Raw genomic sequence first — 19,412 nt, forward strand, 5'->3', positions numbered from 1 at the left:
TATCAGGATTCACTAGAATATACTATTGGCCTAGGGTGAATTAAGCATCCCCCCCCCCCCCCCGAGCAAGATTCTCTCTAGAACTATTCTTCAAGATCTAGGGTCTCCATAGACCAGGGTCTGAAAAGGGCTCCTTAACTTAAAGGTTACATTGCAAAAAAAAGAGAGATTATGAATGTTGCCCTTTCCTCAGAATCAGAACCATACACACTCTGTCTCTCTCTGCATGTGGTTCACTGCTTTGTCTAGTGTTGTAGACGCTTTTAGATGTGATTATCTCTCTGTCTCTCACACACACACACACACACACACCCTTTACCACCCCCAGTACACTCCCTTACTGTGTCTCTCTGCTCGACCACAGTTACACTAGTCCAGGCTGTCTGGGTGTCGTTGTCATGTCAGGAAGTGTTACAAAATACATTGAAGTCTATGGAAATATGTTTTGTAACCATACACGCTCAATTGATCAAGGTTGTCAACCTTGACACATGTAGAACATTGGGAAAGGCATTCAGTGATTACATTGGCCAAACATTCCACTACAACTGGGATTACAGTGTGGAAACACTCGTAAGAAACTAAATATTGTATCTGTCTATGCCTGCCTTATGACACATTCCTGGATGCTCTCTGGTTTTGATTAAAACTCCATCCAAGAAAGGTCCTTGAGGTTGCTTGGGTTGCCAACATGGTGCAGTTGGTTGGTAACAGTACAGAGATTTTGGCATAGTCATTGGGTGACTAATTGGAAAAGGTAATAGCGTTCTTGATTAACAAAACCTGTCAAGATCTGTGTGGTTGCCAGGTCCCTTGGGTTGCCAGGTTGTTCGGGTTGCCAGTGTGGTACATTAGGTTCTTATGTAAGGGACTGTGGCATAGTTGAGGGGTAATTGCTTGCCTTATTTTCGTATTTCCTCATGCAAGAATGGTTCTGTGGGTAAGATTAAAAGCCGTTATAAAAGTAAATAAGAGACACATGCTCCTTAATCTGGAAATAAACTGTTGGAGACAGGTGGGATTAGCAAAGTCATTAAGTGGTTTTAACAGGAACATAATATGAACTAATGTATTTGTCTACAATGTACTGTTGTGATACCAAATCAGTAGTGGATGCTAAATGCTATTCTGTTGCTTAGAACATATTAGTTTAACAGACTGATCCAGGAACAGAAGTGGGATACATTTGCAACATGCTGAGTTTATCTTTATCACCAACATGCTCTGTTTCTATTTCTCTTACTGTGGGATGAGTGCTGTAGACAACATTCACAGAGGTAGCATACTGTATAAATCTTTGAAATTACCTGTACACATATACATTGCCACTGTCAAAGGTAATGCTTGTCATACAGACTTGTCATTTTTAAGATTTTGAAAGACTATATGATACATTTTTTCTCCCCAGCCAAATTCAAAGAAATATGCCCTGGAGGGATGGGTTACACTGTCTTGCCCAAACCACCCAATCGCATCCAACCTGATGCTAACAGGCCTGTCCAGGAGCCTGTGATCACCTTCCAGGAGCCTGTGGTCCCGCCCCTGCCCTTCCCCACACCTGAGAAGCCAGTGGAGGCCCTAAGTGTCACACAGAGACAGCTGCCCTCTGTGCCTGGTGAGTCTATGTCCCGTTTCTGAACACGGTTCTCAAACAACACCTATTTCCACAATAGTTGAATGAAAACAGAACTTTTGGAGATGCTGGAGGGCTTAGTCTGGCTCACAAATAGTTATGTATTTAAATGTTTTAATTCCATGCCTTGAAACATCTTGTGTGCGTGCGTGGATCTTCAAAAAACCGACTCCCACCTTTTACATCTGCTCAGTTCCAACGTTGACCCGGATTCATGTTATTGGCTTTCCCTGGCTTTCCAAAACTCTTGATTACTGGAGAGGGAAAGGGAGAGGAAGGAGATGGAAGGACTCTTATTATTCAGGACATGCTTGGCACCCTGTGTGAGGAGGAGAGGAGTTGGCAGCGTTTGAGCCCAGCCATACTTGTCCAAATTAGCGCTAAGCTTCTCTGGAGCTCAGAGTTCATAGGATCCCAGGCACAGAGAACAGACTTAGACAAACAATCAGGGAGAAGGCCACTGCCCAACCTCCGTGGATTAGTGTAGGGGTGCCTACTGGGGGCCAAATGTGGCGCCAGGCACCTTGGCATCTTGGCACCATGGCTGTGTAAAGCCCAGAATCTTGGTGGGTGGGACAGAGTTTTTTTCGTTCGTCTTTTGCTATGCATTTTGTTTCTGTTTTTATGACCTCTTTGAAGATATACCGTAAATCGTTTTTGGTTTGGAACTTTGGCACCTTGCCAAACCTGTAGCTTAAAATGATGTGCTTGGAGAACGTCCTTGATATCTAATTAACATTAACATGTCTGTTTGCCATGAAAAATATCTAATTTTGACCAGCTCATAGATAAAGCTAAAATTACTCCAAAGCCTGTGAAGGTGACATTGACTATGAATTTCAAATGGTTGGTCCTCTGCCCTCTGCTTAAATTGGTTTATTGACATGCTGAAATACATTTTATGAATGAATGTCATGTAAATTGTGTCCTTAAAAAAGATGTTCTTGTCTCAGACTGTAATTACAAGGAAAGGTGCATCATATTACTGGAATAGACATTGAACAGCTACAGTGCCACAACGGGTTGTTGGAGAGGTAGAGTCAGGGTACTACAGTAATAACATTTTAGATGACATGTCCCTTCACATACTGTAGCACATTCACATGAGTTTGTGAAAAGGTTACATGGATTCTTAAAATGACTATTGAGACAGTAATGCAAAATACTTGCTCCTTTTTATTCAAATGTGTTCACAAATGGTCTCACACTTTTTATTCCAATCTTTTTTTCTCTTGGATTACCAGTAGTTACTGTTGCACCTGAACAGGTAGGTTGGGTTTATTCTACAGTAAAAGAAAAAAAGACAAACTTTCCAGTGCATGCACCAAGATGCTCCTTTTGCCTCTCTGGTAGCAGTGTTCCTAAGTACTGTACAGTGCAGCATCAACTCTGCATGAATTCAGCATCAATATATCACTGCATGACTATGAGCCAATCAATGTGCCAGGCTTTCAAATTCTGCGTGGACGTCAATAAACATATACTATTTATGCCTTTAGCAGCTGCTTTTCTCTTTGCACTTTTATGTACAGTACCTGAAGCCATGAGTTAGCACTGAGACCTTTGTTTTTCTTTGATACATTTAAATTATATAGGGGTTTCCAGCTACACGACTGCTAAAAAACAATCAGACTAAAATCAAAGGAACAAAACAATAAATACTCTTTTTTTAATATATATGCTGTTTTGGACTAAGCTTGTTTTTCTTTCAACCATAACGCTGTACAAGCCCCTCTACTCAACATCTTTTCAACCTATCCATGCTCTTCAACAATGCAAAGTGGTCTTTCCCTTCAAGACCACTCGCATGAAAACGAACCCGAACCGACAACTCTCAGCCTTCCACGCTTGAGCTTGTGAAACGTCAAGCAGCCTCACGCCATCACCCCCGCCCCCCCCCCCCCCCCCACCCCTCCATGACACTGGTCCCTGACGGCCATTTTGTGTTTGTCTCTTGTTGTTCTAAAGGAGCTGGATGTTCAAGGGGTTGGTCATAGCCTGCTAATTGAGGCCATCCAGCCCCAGCTCTCTCCAGGTGTCTCCACCATCACCATTGGGCCCATCTACCCAGGTGTCTGATCCAATCTGTTCCCTCCCATTCACCTGTCGCTCTGTCTCAATTCGGTGGACTCATTCTCACTGGCGAAAACCCAAGAGATCACCTTCGGCCAGAACGTCCACCGGTTTTCACTCTATAGCCACGACTTGGCATCCAAACGAAATAAATGTTCCGGTTGAAAACAAGAAGAGGCCATTCTAGACAGAGCCACCCTGAGAAGTACAAGTCGTGATTAAAACATCAATTTTAATCTCACTCGTTATCTCTCTGTCGCTTTCTCTCTTGTTCTCTCAGAGGTTGTGGAGAAAACACCGGCCCCAGCCCCAGTGGAGATCCTTCCCTCCAATGCTGGACAGGACATCGCTCCTACCCAGTTTGAAGGTACTATTCTGTTCTATTCTTCCCCCATGACATTTGTAAACAGTTTAGTTGACTGGTGAATGCACAGCTGACAGGTCCATAATAAAATTGTCCTTGGTGAATTCTTGACCCCAACAGCCCCTCCACTCCTACACACACACACACACACACACAATGTCCTTCCTGATTATGTAAAAAGCATGAATGAACAGTGTCATGTAGGTAGGGACAGATGATTTATAAATAAACACACACACACACACGCTTATCTCTGACTTGTACTTTCACCCATTGATGGTTATTTAAGTTGAACCCTGCATTTGAATTCTTAGAAGGTCGAAAGAGCGATTTGACATGGACTGGGAACATGGCACTTTCTGTCTCCTGACTTCCTGTCTTTGTTCCTGGGGTAGTTTTCTCTTCCTTTGTGGAGTTATTTTAGTCTCCCCTTTATAGGATTCCTACAGTGCCTTTTGGAGACTATACAGTAGCAACATCTACTGGTGTCTGGACAGAGGGCAATCTTGATGTAAATAGACCAACAACTACATCATTATGGGTTCAAATCACTCCAATAAAATCCGTCGACCATCTCTGCATTGCAGATTTGGAATCTGTTTTGTTTTGATGGAGACGCCCGTTTTAGAAGTTGTTGCCATGGTTCTCAAAGTAGGGTACTGGACGGGGTAGGGCCCCACTGATTGGGACTGTCTCTAGGCAACCGTTTCTTTGACACCCACCTGTTTAGTTTTTTATTTATTTTCCGACCCTGGGTGATGAAGCAAGGGGACTTGTGGTTGAGAGAGAGAGAAAGAGTAAGAGAGAGAGAGAGAGAGAAAGAGATGGAAAGAGAGAGAGAGAAAGAGAGAGAGAAAGACAGAGGGGGGGGAGAGAGGGAGAGAGGGAGAGAGAGGGAGGGGTCGAGAGAACCAGATGGGAAGACACAGAGTCCTGTCCAACGATGCAGAGAGAGGGAGTGAATGAAACTCGCCGAGATTCCGAGCCAGTACGCAGAGTAGGGCTGAAAGAAGCGAGCGGGATGCCAAGCCCCACAAAAACTTGACTTGGTCCAATCAGAGAACCGCAAGGATATTTTGGTGTGAGTAGGCGGATATCCAAACCCCTAGACCTCTCTCTCTCTCTCTGTCTCTCGCACATGGTGTTTTTTTAAACGTCCTGGTGTCCCTGGAAGGTGACACCATATTAAGAGGCCACAGAAATGTTATGAGGCCAACTGATGACAGACACTCTGTACACAGGGCTGCATAATTGCCTCTCTTTAGGCCTCGCTCTTTTTTACCGTCCGTCACCCTCACCGTGATTGGAACGTCCCATATGTTTCGGTGCTTACGAGTCACTGCCAGGGCCAACATTTCATTTTAAAACATGTAGTATACATTACAGCGTAACGTATATTTGTTTTGTTTGAAAGGGTTTCTTTAAGAGGGGTGATTGGTTTGACTGACAGGATGGGATGGGAACTCAAGTTAATTTTTTGTTTGTTTTTACTCAGATGCTTTGTGAGACAGTTTGAGAAGTTAAAAGATCTCATACTATTTTAGATATGATACTTTATCTTGTTTCAGTCCACCACACTGTTACGCGCTGCAGTGTAGAAGCCCGATCATTCCCAACAGCATTCTTCAGGGAGACATAATGTATAGTTAATGTTCTCTTGAGCTTGCTGACATTTTGACTACCATTCTCGCAGTGACTGTAATTCGTCAGTAATATATTCATTATGTCTTTTAATATAATGCCATGTGCTCTGACTTTGCTAGCTAATCTTTCACAGGTCCTTCAATACCGTCTCAACTTTCTTTTCACTTCCACTAGAGTTCTAAAATGACCCAAATGTTATAGCTGGACATTTCACAGTTGAGAATCTTTCATAGCGGTCCCTTTGACTTAACTTGATACCGTTCTGAATAGTCTGGCATTCTCCGAAAAGGTTGCCACCCTTTCGGAAAAACGGTAATGTTTGGATGTCTAGAGACATTTCAGTAACTGACCTCTATTATAACAAAGAGTGCTGTTGACGTCCATTCAAAACAGTGTTATCATATAAGGCATGTATTTAAGCCCTCACATTCAGCAGAAAAGGATTTTGACGAGACCAATGGCAGGCAAGGGAGAGTCTGAAAGACATTCTTCCATTAATGTTGAAACTGCATTCATTCACCTTTCATCATTTCAGTGACCTCTGATACTGTAGTTGACTTGATGCTTACGGAGACAGCATAGTTAGTTAGGGTCTCTGTCATTGAGTTTGACTGAGGAACACCTTCGTTTTTCATTTCCTGCCAGAAAACCTGCCAGGTTTGGAAACGCCCCCAAAAATAGGGTGATTATGTTGAAAGTGAAAGATGCTATTGTCTTGTGGATTCGAGTGGTTGCTGTGCTATTATCATCTCTCTCTCTCTCTCTCTCTCTCTCTCTCTCTCTCTCTCTCTCTCTCTCGGCCTCTCTCTGTCTCTCTCTCTCTCTGTCTTTTTCTCTCTCTCTCTCCGTCATCCCTCACCCTTTCTTCCCTCCACATTCTGTTCCTTCCCTCTCTTTCAGAGGTGAACGAGTGCCAGGTGAACCCTCACATCTGTGGCCAGGGCCTCTGCTACAACACAGCAGAGGGCTACACCTGCATCTGTAACCATGGCTACCAGCTGGATGACACTCAGACCACCTGTGTAGGTGAGGAGGTCAAAGGTCAAAAATGGGATACTATACAACTTAGCCTGGTCGAAACCCTTTGTTTTTTTGTTTTTTTACACCATTTGAAATCTCACCTGTTCCCTTGTAAATGTTGTGTTAGCAGCTTTGTGTTACTGTGCTGTGTGTTACTTGAGCTGTCTGACCTATGTTCCAGATGTTGATGAGTGTGAGGAGAGCCCGCTGCTGTGCTCCAATGGCCACTGTGAGAACACCCCGGGCCACTTCCTGTGTGTTTGTCAAAGTGGCTTCATGCTTGACGAGGAGGAAACCAGCTGTGTTGGTAAACGCATTACACACACACACACATACACGTAAACACACACGGTTTGTCCACACTCAGACACACATACTTTTCTCCTTCCTCTCCCTCTCTCCTTCTCCATCCTACCTCTCTCCCTCCATCTCACCACTTCTCTCCCCCTCCCCTCCCCACACTAGGATGTGTGTGTAAATATACCGGCCACTCTGTGATTAGGTGGTTTCTGGTGTTTCTCCTTCTCTCAATGACACTAAATTAAGTTTGTGGGTACCAAGGGTCTGGTGGATCTTTGGACCTGCAATGAAAATGACTTTGAAATGAAATATGGAAGATCATATTTCATGACTGTTCATGAGGGATTCATATATGAATATGAGTAATATCTATTATTAACATTAGTAGAGAAACAGACTGCTTCTTTCATAAGTACACAGGATATCCGGGGAGTGTCTTTGTCAAGAAAATACTGTCAAAACAGACTGTTATAAACTCTTCACATCCGGCTTCTCTTGTATCCATTTTGGAAAGCATTTGGACACAAAAAATAAACTGTAGACCGCTATCAGCCACTATAAACTCCTAAGTAAAGCTCTGGTCTGTTGTGAATTCCTGGCTACCAGTCTTGGTACTTTAGGTTATATGTGTATCACACCATTCAACAGACCGATTAGACTCCATACTTCCTTCCTGGTTGCCTTACCCTTTTGAGAGTGTCTCACAGGAAGTCCCACCCTTAAGAGAAAGCTTCTATCACCTGAGTGGACTTTGTTTCACTTGTTGGGGGTTCAGTTGACCAAAAACGTGACTAAATGCTGGTGCCACATTTGTGTTCTGCCATTAACTCTCTTGTTCACTTGTTCTTGTTTTCCGTTTCACCCTCTGTCCCATCTCCTCCCTCCACACCCCCCTCTGCCGCCCCTTCTCACAGATGTGGACGAGTGTGTGGACCCTAATATTTGTCCTGACGACAGCATCTGCATCAACAAGTTGGGCTACCACATCTGTCACCTGTGTGACCGGGGCTACAGGATGAGCTCTGCTGGACAGTGTGAAGGTACATTGGACTGTGGCCCTCTGGCAAGACGATCAAATGGAGTTGGCTAATGAGAGTAATCTGTGTCTAATGTTGACTTTCTAATGATGTTCTCTGTTTCTCTCTCTCTCTTGGTTTGTCTCTCTCCCTCTCTCTCTCTACCTGTAGACATAGATGAGTGTGCTGACAGCGATTCGTGTCCGTCCGGAATTTGTATCAACCTCGACGGCTCGTTTGAGTGTGAAGACTGTCCACCTGGCTCCCAGGGGCAGGGGGGCCAGTGTGTCGGTATGTACGGTTCTGTATATTCTGTATGTGCAGTCGACCTGCCTGTATGCGTTCCTACTGTTAGGGTAGACTGATCTGCATACTGTTGGCCTGAGTTACACAGTTTTCTCCGAAACTCAGAGCAGCAGTATAGGTCCTGTGTGTCTGTATCTCACAGTCCAAATAGACACTGGAGGCAAGGCAAATAGGAGGACTTCTCTTTGTTCAGCGTATTTAGTATGATGAAATGATCAAATGAGCATTTCTGAGCAAGATGACTCGACACAGTACTTGGAGCAATATGGCTTTATAGCCTACAACATGACTGCAACACTGCAACACTGCTGCCAGAAGGTACCATTTGTTAGATAAAGAAGATTGAGAAAGGAGAGGGAAATGGATACAACAGAGATAATAGACTCTCAAACGCGGTCAGTACCGCATTCTCTTGCCATATGCAATTGGATTATTCAAAGAATGCATAAAGAACCAATGTTCTCAATTTTCTCACCGTAAGGCCTGTAAAATACAGTATGCCATCAATATTGTTATAGCCACCTAGAGTTATGTGGGCAGGTTTTATTCCAGCAAAATGCACAGAAAAGATCATATTCATAATTACATCCCAACTGAATTTGTATTCCTTACTCCTCTGTTTAACATCAACCATCAGCATGCACACAGCACTCCAGGAAACAGATGCTGTATATAAAATGTAGCCATTACATTTTTTCCGTACGCCACCATATGCACCGCAATTTTTCTGGGGGTAGGGTGTTTCTGTTCAAACCATACGTGAGTCACACACCCCTGACAGAATGTGTAGCTAGCTCAATCTAACATGTGGGTCACAATAAATTACACACACACACACACACACACACATACACTAACCCAGCCAAGCCACAGTGGTGTGGGTATGCACAGCGGTAGCTATAGGAAATAATTACGCCAAAAGCATTAATATATGCTTTAACCAGGACTGGGGATGTCTGAAACCGACAGCCTAACTCATAGAGACATGGAAGGTTTCAAATCAAAACCTCTGTGTCTATTTATGGTGTGACGGCTTGCTGGTTTGTTTCTGTAACAGGTTTTCGATATGCCATGTGGTTGTCTGTAGCCTACAGTAGATCCTGTTTAAAATGTAACTGACATACACTGTACACTAACACAACTTGAATGGGCTGCTGCTGTAAGTATGTTTTCATCGTTGTCTCTGAACAATCCTGAGAAAAACAGGAACCGTGCCGTGGGCTTGGACTCAAGATCCCGATTCCCCCCCCTCATTCTTTTCCAATCCTCTGCTTCTCTGCAGATATAGACGAGTGTCTGGATCCATCCGCGTGTGCCAACGGGATGTGCTCCAACTTGAAGGGTTACTTTGTCTGCTCGTGTGACGAGGGCTTCACGCTCAGCGCAGACGGCCAGTCGTGCGAAGGTACAGTTGCGTTCTGTTGACGCTCGTACGGTGCAGCATCTGGGTCTTTTCTTTGTTTAGCAAAAGCTCTGGAGAGTGCAGATTGAAATATCCAGGACACTTTGGACACTACGGGTGATGTCACCGCTCTCTGAGGCTTTTCCATCTTTTAAATCACTCTTTTTTTAGTCCAGATGACCGGCTGCTAAATAACTCTGAACCTAATAGCTGCAAATAGCTAGTGCAGTAAAAAATTAAACGGCTACCTCATAATCACTCATTTGTTTGGGCACTGTTTGCATATGTGACATAATTAATGACTCTCTTTCCCCGAGTGCTTCTCTGTACTATAGTGAGGCAATTTTTGGGCCAAATGTTGTCTTTTATGCCAGCCACAAGAGGTGTCTACATTCAGATGGATGCCTTAGTGCACATATATAAATCATTCAGAAATCACCCAACAGGGGTGGGGCTTTCAGGACTACAGCGCCCACGGAAAAGCTTTTGCCATGAATAAATGATGGAATCTCAATATTTACCTCAAGGCTGCACATGTGAGAAAACATGAGACATTTGGGGCCTGCCACTCATGTTGCTCTGGTGTATCAATATTTTGTCAGGGTATCCCGGTAGGCTACATCAACCTTTGTTTACCTGCTCTTTCTTCCCTTCTGGTGTTACTGAAGCCAGAGGAATTCTCTCTCAAATCATTCAGATCTCTCTCTGAATCGTGCCATATATATCATGCCCTTTATATTATGGTATGGTTTGGAGGTATAGTAGACCAGGCTACAGATACTGTGAAATATTGACGCTATGTTCTGTACATCCTGTTCATACTGTACATGTATCACGAGTTTCCAGCGTTTCCAGGATTGGGCATGTTAACATTGTTTTCCTCTAGTCTCTGTCTATTTAAAACTAGTCTATTGTAAATACGCTCCTGCCTCAGTTTAGTAGCACCAGCCCCTTTACTTGATATCATGTGGGCTGAAAGCTCAGAGCAGCCATTTTGACAGTCTGTTCTCCGTGACGGTGTTATCTGTTGTTTTGTTCCAGATGTGGATGAGTGCCAGGATGTGCTGTTGTGTACCAGGGGGCACTGCCAGAACACCGAAGGCTCCTTCCTCTGCAGCTGTGAGCCTGGATTTGTGGTCTCTTTGGCTGGGGACCAGTGTGTTGGTATGAAACGAAGGAACCCGGACCCATAGATAACCCAGTCTTAATTAAACTGAAGTGTTTGAGGACGCTAGGATGAGGGTGGTATGGTACTGCTGCAATGATGGCAAAAGAGCCATTTAACGCTATCGAATTTATTTTCCGCCTTAAGTTAAATAATGAATAATACTACTTTTACATTTCCCCTGGAGATTTCAATTAATTCATTACTTTCTCTTTCCATTGGAATTTTTATTGCTGTCAGATGTTACGGTTTGTTGTTGATACACATCTTAAAAATATGCGTGCAATGTATCTCTGTTTTATGACTCCCACAAAACCCCATGGAAGATATCTGCTTTAATTAAAATCTTGAATTAGACTACAGGTTTTAACAGCAGCTATGCTCATATCCTCTATTGGCCCATAAAGTCTTTGGTCACGGGGTGTGTGCTCTCGTGGTCTATATGTGCATGTGTGTGTATGCGGCGTGTCTGTGTGTGTGAGTGGACTGCATGCAAGTATTTCCTTCGCTTGACAGATGTCATTGTGGTTGCAGATGTGGATGAGTGTGTAGATGGTCCCTGTGAGAGTGTGGGCCAGTGTGTCAACACCCTGGGTTCCTACCAGTGCAGCTGCCCTCAGGGTTTCCATCAGGTCAATGGCACCATATGCCAAGGTATGGACCTCAGTCTTTCTCGTGCCCAAACCACACACTCAAAGATACACACGCCTTAGGGAAAGGCTCCCCAATTTGTTTTTGACAAACTAAAACCACGCTTTTGAATTTATTTTGTTAATTGTAACCAGGTGTAGCCACCAGCAGCACACATAGTAATTCAAACAAGACATACCTAAACCATAGATAAAACAAAATATACCAATACAAACCAATGTTATACCAATATAAACATGTATTTGCTGTTTATAAACAGTATGTGTACTTATGATATTATAATACACTAACTTACACTTACTCCCAAACACATGCATATACACTAACATGTAAATCTCTTGAAGGAAGCTGAGATGATTCCATGTGTTTATGTGCATGTATCTGTTTCAATGCTTGTGTGTGTCTCTCTCTCTCTCTCTCTCTCTCTCTCTCTCTCTCTGTCTCTCTGTCTCTCCTCCTTTCCTCTCCTCTTCTTTCTCATGGTGAATGAGCCTGTGCACTGGTTGTCCCCCCCACAGACATAGATGAGTGTCTGGACGACCCAGACCTGTGTCTCCCCTACGGCCAGTGCCTCAACGTCGACGGCTCCTTCCACTGCCTCTGCCAGAGCGGCTTCGCCGCCGTCACCGACAAACACACCTGCGAAGGTACGGTCCAGTGACCCTGCGCCGGAAGGACAGGGTTGGAATCCCCTGTTAAAAGCTGATCGTTCTCAGCGTATTCTAACCAAGTTGGGATGATGTTTATCTGACGTTTGGAGCAGGCTGCTCTGCTCGGATGTAAGACCTCTGACTCCTGCAGCTCGTTTGGCTCGACCGTGGAGCCGTGTTTGGGTCTCGGCTCTCCCTCCTTCCTCCTTGAAGGGGACTGGCTTTCATTTCTTTCACATATGCTGTTGCTGTTTTTCCACCGTGGGCCCTCATGCCAGGAGTCTTACCCTGGTGCCAGAGTTGTTTTAAATGCCCTTTCCTGATGTAAAAAAACAAAAAAACAAAGAAAAGAGAAAGTAAAAGAAAGAGAGAAGGAAGCCTTTGAGATAGCTGTCTAGACAAGGAGGGATATTTGCCGCCACACACTCTTCCTCTTGATTTATGCAGGAGCTCAGCGAGGCCCTGAGTGTGTGTGCAGGTGTCTCTCGGTTGTGTACCGCACCAACATCTGCGGGATTTTACCTCTTGTTTCTTTTTTCCCTCCTTAATCTGCCACGTCCATTTTTTCACCGTAGATGTGATTTCCCTAATCCCTTTGAAGGGAAATAAGGGGAGGAGGGGAGCAGGACGCCCCTATTACAGTATGCAGGCGTCTCGTTGTACAAGCCTATAAAGAAGACTCTGTATCCTTCAGGTTAGGAGTCCAGATGGCTTTCACAGGTGGCTCATCTCTGAGAGGAACGTCACAATTCCAATTAGCTAAACCCTGCAAACACGGTCCTCCCTTGGAGAGGGTTGGCAGGTAGAGGAACAGTCTGTACAGTACACTTGGTGGGAGTCCTTTTGTCTCCCTCCTGCCGGTATCAACTCGTTTTGGGCCTCAGCATGGTTTGCCCTCTGAGTACTTACTGGTTATCTGGATCCCCCCTTTGATCCTGAGAAGTGACGCCTGGTGAACCAGTTGTAGGACAGGAGACCCCTTTTAAAACACCCATGTGTTTCCCCATCTGTCACACGTACACAAACACAGCCACGCACACCCGTACAAACGATGTTCACAGAGAGGGAGAGAGAGGGAGAGGGAGAGAGAGAGAGAGAGGAAGAGAGGGAGGGACAGAGATGGAGATGGAGATGGAGAGGGAGAGGGAGAGGGAGAGGGAGAGGGAGAGGGAGAGGGAGAGGGAGAGGGAGAGGGAGAGGGGGAGGGGGAGGGGGAGGGGGAGAGAGAGAGGGGGAGAGGAAGACATGTACTCCCCCTTGTTTTTCTTGGACCACCCGGACCACATTTGAGGACCAGACAGCGACTGAGTCTTGGACTTACATCAAAGCCCAGAGGTCTAAGCCCTTGTTCCCAGCAAGACTGCGGCTGGGGCTCGAGTACTGTCCGGTCCCCAGGGGGCTCCTGGCACTGACTGCCTGTCACAGTCAATGGATAGCCAAGGCCCCTTATAGGGCCCCACGTTTTTTGTTGAGTTTTTTTGAAATACCACTTAAGTTGGATGCGTGTGTTGGTGTGTGTGTGTGTGCTTTTATGTGTGCACGTGTTTCTCTTCACAAGACGTGGATGAGTGCCTGGAGGGTACCAGGTGTGTGGGCGGCTCCTGTGAGAACGTCCAGGGCTCCTACAGATGCCAGTGTGACGGAGGCTACCGCCTGCAGCCCCACACTCACACATGCCAGGGTAACCAACAATCTGTCATATCCGTCCCGCAAACGCAAAATGTGCAGTCAGTCCATATGTCCGTGCGGCAGATGAGAAGTAGATGGTAGGATCATTAAAATGATGGACCACCATTTAATTATGCAGTAATAAAAGACAAAAAAGTACCACAAGGCTATTCAAAGAGAACATTACTGTCCTGATTTAAGCTGATAGATTTCAGGACATGATAGTTTAATGCTGGAAAGCATATTTTCACTGCCGGGAACCCCACGTGCAGTCCACGAGCCACTGTTATAATCTGATCTCCCAGATGTTGACGAGTGTTTGGAGCTGGGTCGGAGCATCTGCGGGGCCTGGTTCTGTGAGAACACGGCGGGCTCTTATAGGTGCGTGGTGGACTGCCCGCCCGGGCACAGCCGCACCACTGAGGGCATCTGTGTGGGTGAGTCTCTGGGGCAGCCAGCCGCACCCACAGGTCCTCTTCTGCTTCTCTGAACGCCTTTCAAAAGCTCAACTGCCCTGCGCTGTTGTTTGCTTTTTTTCACCACTGTGTGCTTCAGTGTTCCGTTCTTCCTTCGATCCCTTAACATCAAAAAGACCTTCTTTTCTTCTATATCCTCCCAAGTCCAGTCATTTCATTCTCTTCAGTGGCTTGGCTTCCCACCAGGTGTGGTAACATGTTCCTCCGTCGTGTTGTCTCGGCTGTTCAGGCAGCTCTTTCAAACCTACAGTATGCTTCAACAGTACTAACCTGCTCCCGCTACAGTGCGAGCTACTGGATGTCTCATTTTAGCACCCGCTAACTTACATCTGCTGCGTGGCAGCATCGCATCTGCTGTGTCGGCTCGGTGGAGTTCCAAAGGTTTGTTGAAGCCATTAAGTGTTCCGTTTACAACACGGAGTGATTTGTTTAGTTTGCGCCTGACTTGTTTGGTCTGCAGCCCCGCTGCAGCGTTCCTCCTTTTGTGTGAGTGTTTGAGCTTCCAGCCTTGACGAGCCTTGATTCTGCCACTTCTCTTCGTATGTCTGGCAGTCCTGTCTATCGCTGCCTTTGGCTCACTAGGCTGCCCTGTGGTCTCTGATGTGCTTCTCTGTTCTGGCATATCTTTGCCTCCAGAAAACTCCTGTGAGAACAAAGTTAATCAAAGTATTCGCACAGATAGGAGCTAGCACCGTGGCTTCTAACCTACCTCCCAGCTTCTTTGCAGCTCAGTTGATGGGGGGGGGAAGGGGGGGGGGGAGGGGGGCTGTTTTCTACCTTGATGTCTATTGCCTACAGTATCCTGCGTAGTCCATCTACCTCTGTCAAGGCCCGAAAACACACACCTCAACTGAACGTTGTCCAACTTGATCCGTAGATATCGACGAGTGCTCGGACAACGAGACGGTGTGCGGCAGCAACGGCTTCTGTGAGAACACGGCGGGCTCCTTCCGCTGCCTGTGTGACCGTGGCTTCCAGGAGGCCCAGGAGGGACACGGCTGTGTGGGTGAGTCTCTAGGCTGGGGGCATGGGTACACTGGAGGTATGGGGTAGGATGGGGGTATAGAGTATTGGGTGTGGGTATGGGGTATAGAGTATTGGGTGCGGGTATGGGGTATAGAGTATTGGGTGGGGGTATAGGGGATAGAGTATTGGGTGGGGGTATGGGGTATAGAGTATCGGTTGGGGGTAAGAGGTATTGCGTTGAGTTATGATCTTGTTTTCTTGTAATAGTCTCAAGATTTAGGGTTGTGTTTTTAAGGTCCAGGTCATTTTTCATGTTAATGATCCCAGGTCGTTGTTTCTTAGAAGGAAGTTGTGAGAGATGCTTTTTGGCAGGCTGTCGAGAGCAATGGGACAAAGTACTCCTTTTTGTTGGATAAAACATCTGCTTGCCATCTTGACACCCCTCAAAAATAGTTGCTATGACTAAATGACAGATCACCCACATTGTAGATTGGCTAGCCTGTCTGCCAGGGATGTCAGTGCTGCCTGCCTAAAATACAAGCATTAACCTTTAAATCCAGAAAATACATTGAATTTCTAAATGTTTTGCAGTTATCCATTAAGGTTCCAATAAAGCAGCAGGAGTATCATCATGTATGTTTTCATGAAATATATTTAGAAGTCTTGGCTCAGGAACTGCCCAATTTAAACCGACCATCTAGATATTTATTCTCAGTTCACTAAAAGGACATTGGTAAACGTCCATGTGTTGTGACGTGAGTTACGTTGAGGTATGCTGACAGGGTTCCTCTGCTACACTAAAAACACCCCGCCCTATCCATCCTTCCTGGATGGTAGTTTATCCCTCTGCAAAAAAAGACAGCAATGGCGTCACTGGAATTTTGATTGATGTGACCATTTATTTTCATTCCATTTTAAAGCGCACGGCGCACGCTCTGCGATGTTTTAAACATATCCCCACCGTGTCGGCTGTGCTCCTCAGACCCTGGGATTGGAAAAAGCAGTGGAGCCTGGACCCCCCCACACACACACACACCCCTGAGATTAAAGTAATGGAGCTATAGGTTTGAATCTATACATCTATGATATGAGTGGTTCTTGTCACTTGGTCCATTTTGATGGGGAGTGGTTGTAGAGAGCATATTAATCATGTCGGTTTCACTCGTTCTTGAAAAGATCCGATGCTCAAACAAAGCTCTTTCATGAAATGAAAGATTTTTCTATTATAGGGGGTGAGATATCGACGTTGTCTGTCTGTTAGCTCTCATTTCCCCGCCAGGAATCAACAGGCAGAGATCTCTGTCAGAAAGAGCACCTCCCTAACATGTCAGCCCAGACCACTCAGAAATGAATGGACTGATATCTTCCTCAGCCAAGCCAACAGACTCACTCAGAGAAATGAAGTGTTGCTTCCATCAATTCAACTCAGGTTCCAGTTGCTGCTTGTTGTGTTTGGGGGTGTATAGCGCGTATGTCAGTTGTGTGTGTGTTTGTTTGTTTAGGACGCTATAATCGAGCGAGAGAGAGCCTGTTTGAGTATGGTAGCTGGTTTGTCTTGTGTTTTGAACTGGGCCCGTGCAACTCCCATCTCTTCCAATTTCCTCCTGCAGGAAGGCTTGTCAGAGCTGAGAATGTGGGGTGCAGACACTCCCTACTGAAGCTGATAGAACACTTCCTTGAGCCAGACGTTCCCCCTGACCTGTACACACACACACACACACACACACAGTGTACAAATTTGAACACACTCACGCACAGTGTCTCTCTCTCTCCCTCGCTTGCCGTCTCTTTCTTCAACACTTACACGCTTTTCCCATCTGTACTGTACCTTGGCCAGTGCTGCTGGGTCCCGCCCAGCCTTGTACAGCCAGCTGCCTCCCATCCCCTGCCAGCCCATCACTCTACTGTGGCTAGCACAGATGGTCCACCCCCCCAAAAAAACCTCCCCGGAAGTATTTCACCACAAACAATCTCCCCCCTTCCCCCTCCTCCACAGACGCACCCCTGAGCACCTCGCTGCTTGTTAGCAAGTTCTTTATTTCTTTCCCGATAAAGTGCCGCTCTGGAGTGGCTGTGTCTTGTCTCGCTGCCTTTATCTCTTCCTCCTCTGAAGTCTGCCGCGGTGAGTCGAACAGAGATCCTGAGTGAACTCCGAAAGCAAAACGGTTTCTCTCTTTCTCTCTCTCTCTCGCCAGTTTTTTTTATGTTCACGGATCAGAATGTAAGTATCTGATAAGAGGACGTCACAGCAGCACACAAAGTCTGGAGGGAGACTGAAATAGTGGAGTTGGTCGTGGGGCGTTGCAGAAGGTCAGGGGGTTATATATGCGTGTGTATACCTGGACTTGTTTACGAGCTTCCTGATCCATGCCAGGGCAGGCAGAGATGTATGTGGCTGGACGAATGCAGTCATTATGAAGAGAACGACAAGCCATCTGTGCTCTGGATCACACAAGGATACAGTCTCCCTGGCTCCGGCTCGGGCTTATTTCTACCCAGTCGCATACTGTACCAAATGAACAACAATAAAGTGGACCGCTCAGGAAACGATGTGTCTGCAGATAGAGGACGAGAGAGAAAGAGGGTGTGGGCTTGTGTGTGTGTGTGTGTGTGTGTACTGTAACGTGTGCGAGAGAGCACAGCCACACAGGTCATTCAGGTTAAATCATTCTCCAAACACCTCTCTCTCTCTCTCTCTCTCTCTCTCTCTCTCTCTCTCTCTCTCGTGTGTGTGTGTGCTCTACAGCAACTCAACATTTGACTTGTTCAACACACAAAGGGTTTTTTATTGACTGAGCCACAGGGAGAGCCAAATCCCACTGTAAAAACCCTAGAGTAAGAATCGAATCCACAGACCCCTAACCGAACGTCCTTCAATTGCACAACACAGTGGTCCAGCTCTGCTTAAGATGAAATACCCCGAAATATCTCTTAATAACCACTTTTTCCTCGGCTCGCGTCTGTCTTTTCCATTGTGATCCTGGACCGGCCTGCTCCCTCTCTCCTTTTTTAGTGCTCTCCGAACGCAACGCACCCACTCTGCTCCTCCCTGCACACTCCTTAACACTTTCTAGCTCATTGACAAACTGGCCCGCACCCATCCAGAGAAAACCGGGATGGAGTGTGTGGAGAATGTAAAGTGGTTCGGAGGACGCCGGGGCCCACACACCGTTGTAGCTCAATGTGACGCTCTTCAGTGTTGGAGAATATTTTATACTGGGGCAGGACGAAAATGGACCTTCAAATTGCCTGTATTTAGTCTTTTCGTCAATCAGAGGGACAAACTTCACCATAGTCACTACCGATACACAATAACATTTTGCTCAGCAAACTCCAGTCATGCAGCGTAGGTTAACAATAGAAACCCACAAACACGCCTCTATCAGACACGTAACCAATTAAACTGCATGCTTCACGTAAGTGGGAAATGGGATGAAGTAAGTAATTATGCTCATTAGGGCCGAAGTGCTCACCGAGGTGCTGTGTATGTGTGTGTATGTGTGTGCGTGCGTGTGTGTGTGCGCGCGCGCGTGTGCGTGCGTGTGTGTGCGTGTGCGCGTGTGTGTGTGTCTCTCCGCAGATGTGAACGAGTGCGAGCTGCTGAGCGGTGTGTGTGGGGAGGCGCAGTGTGAGAACGTGGAGGGCGCCTTCCTGTGCACATGCCCCGAGGAGGGCCAGGAGTACAACCAGATGACGGCCCAGTGCAGCCCCACTCCGACAGGTGAGGTGACCCACGCACCGCCTGAACACAAACCTCTCCAGGCGTTATTGCCAATGTTCTGGGTAGAGGAACCTCGCTTGGACAGCAGCAGCAGCATAGACACAACATCAATACCTTGACTTGGGTAAAACAAGGAAACTGACTTTTGCAGCTATGTGTCCGAACGTTCAATCTTGTTCCTTCAGCTAATCCGTTTGTGCTCTTCGTTGCAACATTAGAAGTGCACCAAAATGCATTCGCTAAGTGAATGCTTTTTCTACATCACCATACAAGCCCCACATGCAGCTGAGGCTGACAAAGTATCCGGATGGAGGTTCTGGTTGCTTTGGGGGAATATTAGCTGTTGCACCATGTGAT

General features: G+C 46.0%; 1 protein-coding gene across 8 annotated transcripts in view; it reads left to right on the plus strand.

Annotated features, from left to right (window-relative positions):
- Positions 1–19,412, plus strand: part of ltbp1 (latent transforming growth factor beta binding protein 1) — a 76,099-nt gene that overhangs the window by 46,428 nt on the left and 10,259 nt on the right. For 5 of the 8 annotated variants that reach the window (XM_062463512.1, XM_062463509.1, XM_062463508.1 and 2 more), the window contains 16 exons: positions 1,409–1,615; positions 2,878–2,900; positions 3,602–3,704; positions 3,987–4,073; positions 6,615–6,740; positions 6,916–7,041; positions 7,949–8,074; positions 8,222–8,341; positions 9,639–9,761; positions 10,800–10,922; positions 11,458–11,577; positions 12,093–12,221; positions 13,783–13,905; positions 14,198–14,329; positions 15,246–15,374; positions 18,915–19,055. In XM_062463512.1, coding sequence (XP_062319496.1) covers positions 1,409–1,615; positions 2,878–2,900; positions 3,602–3,704; positions 3,987–4,073; positions 6,615–6,740; positions 6,916–7,041; positions 7,949–8,074; positions 8,222–8,341; positions 9,639–9,761; positions 10,800–10,922; positions 11,458–11,577; positions 12,093–12,221; positions 13,783–13,905; positions 14,198–14,329; positions 15,246–15,374; positions 18,915–19,055 — 1,938 coding nt within the window. The remainder of the gene's footprint in view (positions 1–1,408; positions 1,616–2,877; positions 2,901–3,601; positions 3,705–3,986; positions 4,074–6,614; positions 6,741–6,915; positions 7,042–7,948; positions 8,075–8,221; positions 8,342–9,638; positions 9,762–10,799; positions 10,923–11,457; positions 11,578–12,092; positions 12,222–13,782; positions 13,906–14,197; positions 14,330–15,245; positions 15,375–18,914; positions 19,056–19,412) is intronic. The other 3 variants (XM_062463513.1, XM_062463514.1, XM_062463510.1) reach the window with 2 other exon arrangements.

This window comes from Osmerus eperlanus, chromosome 6 (genome assembly GCF_963692335.1).
Source record: "Osmerus eperlanus chromosome 6, fOsmEpe2.1, whole genome shotgun sequence".
Lineage (NCBI taxonomy): Eukaryota > Metazoa > Chordata > Actinopteri > Osmeriformes > Osmeridae > Osmerus > Osmerus eperlanus.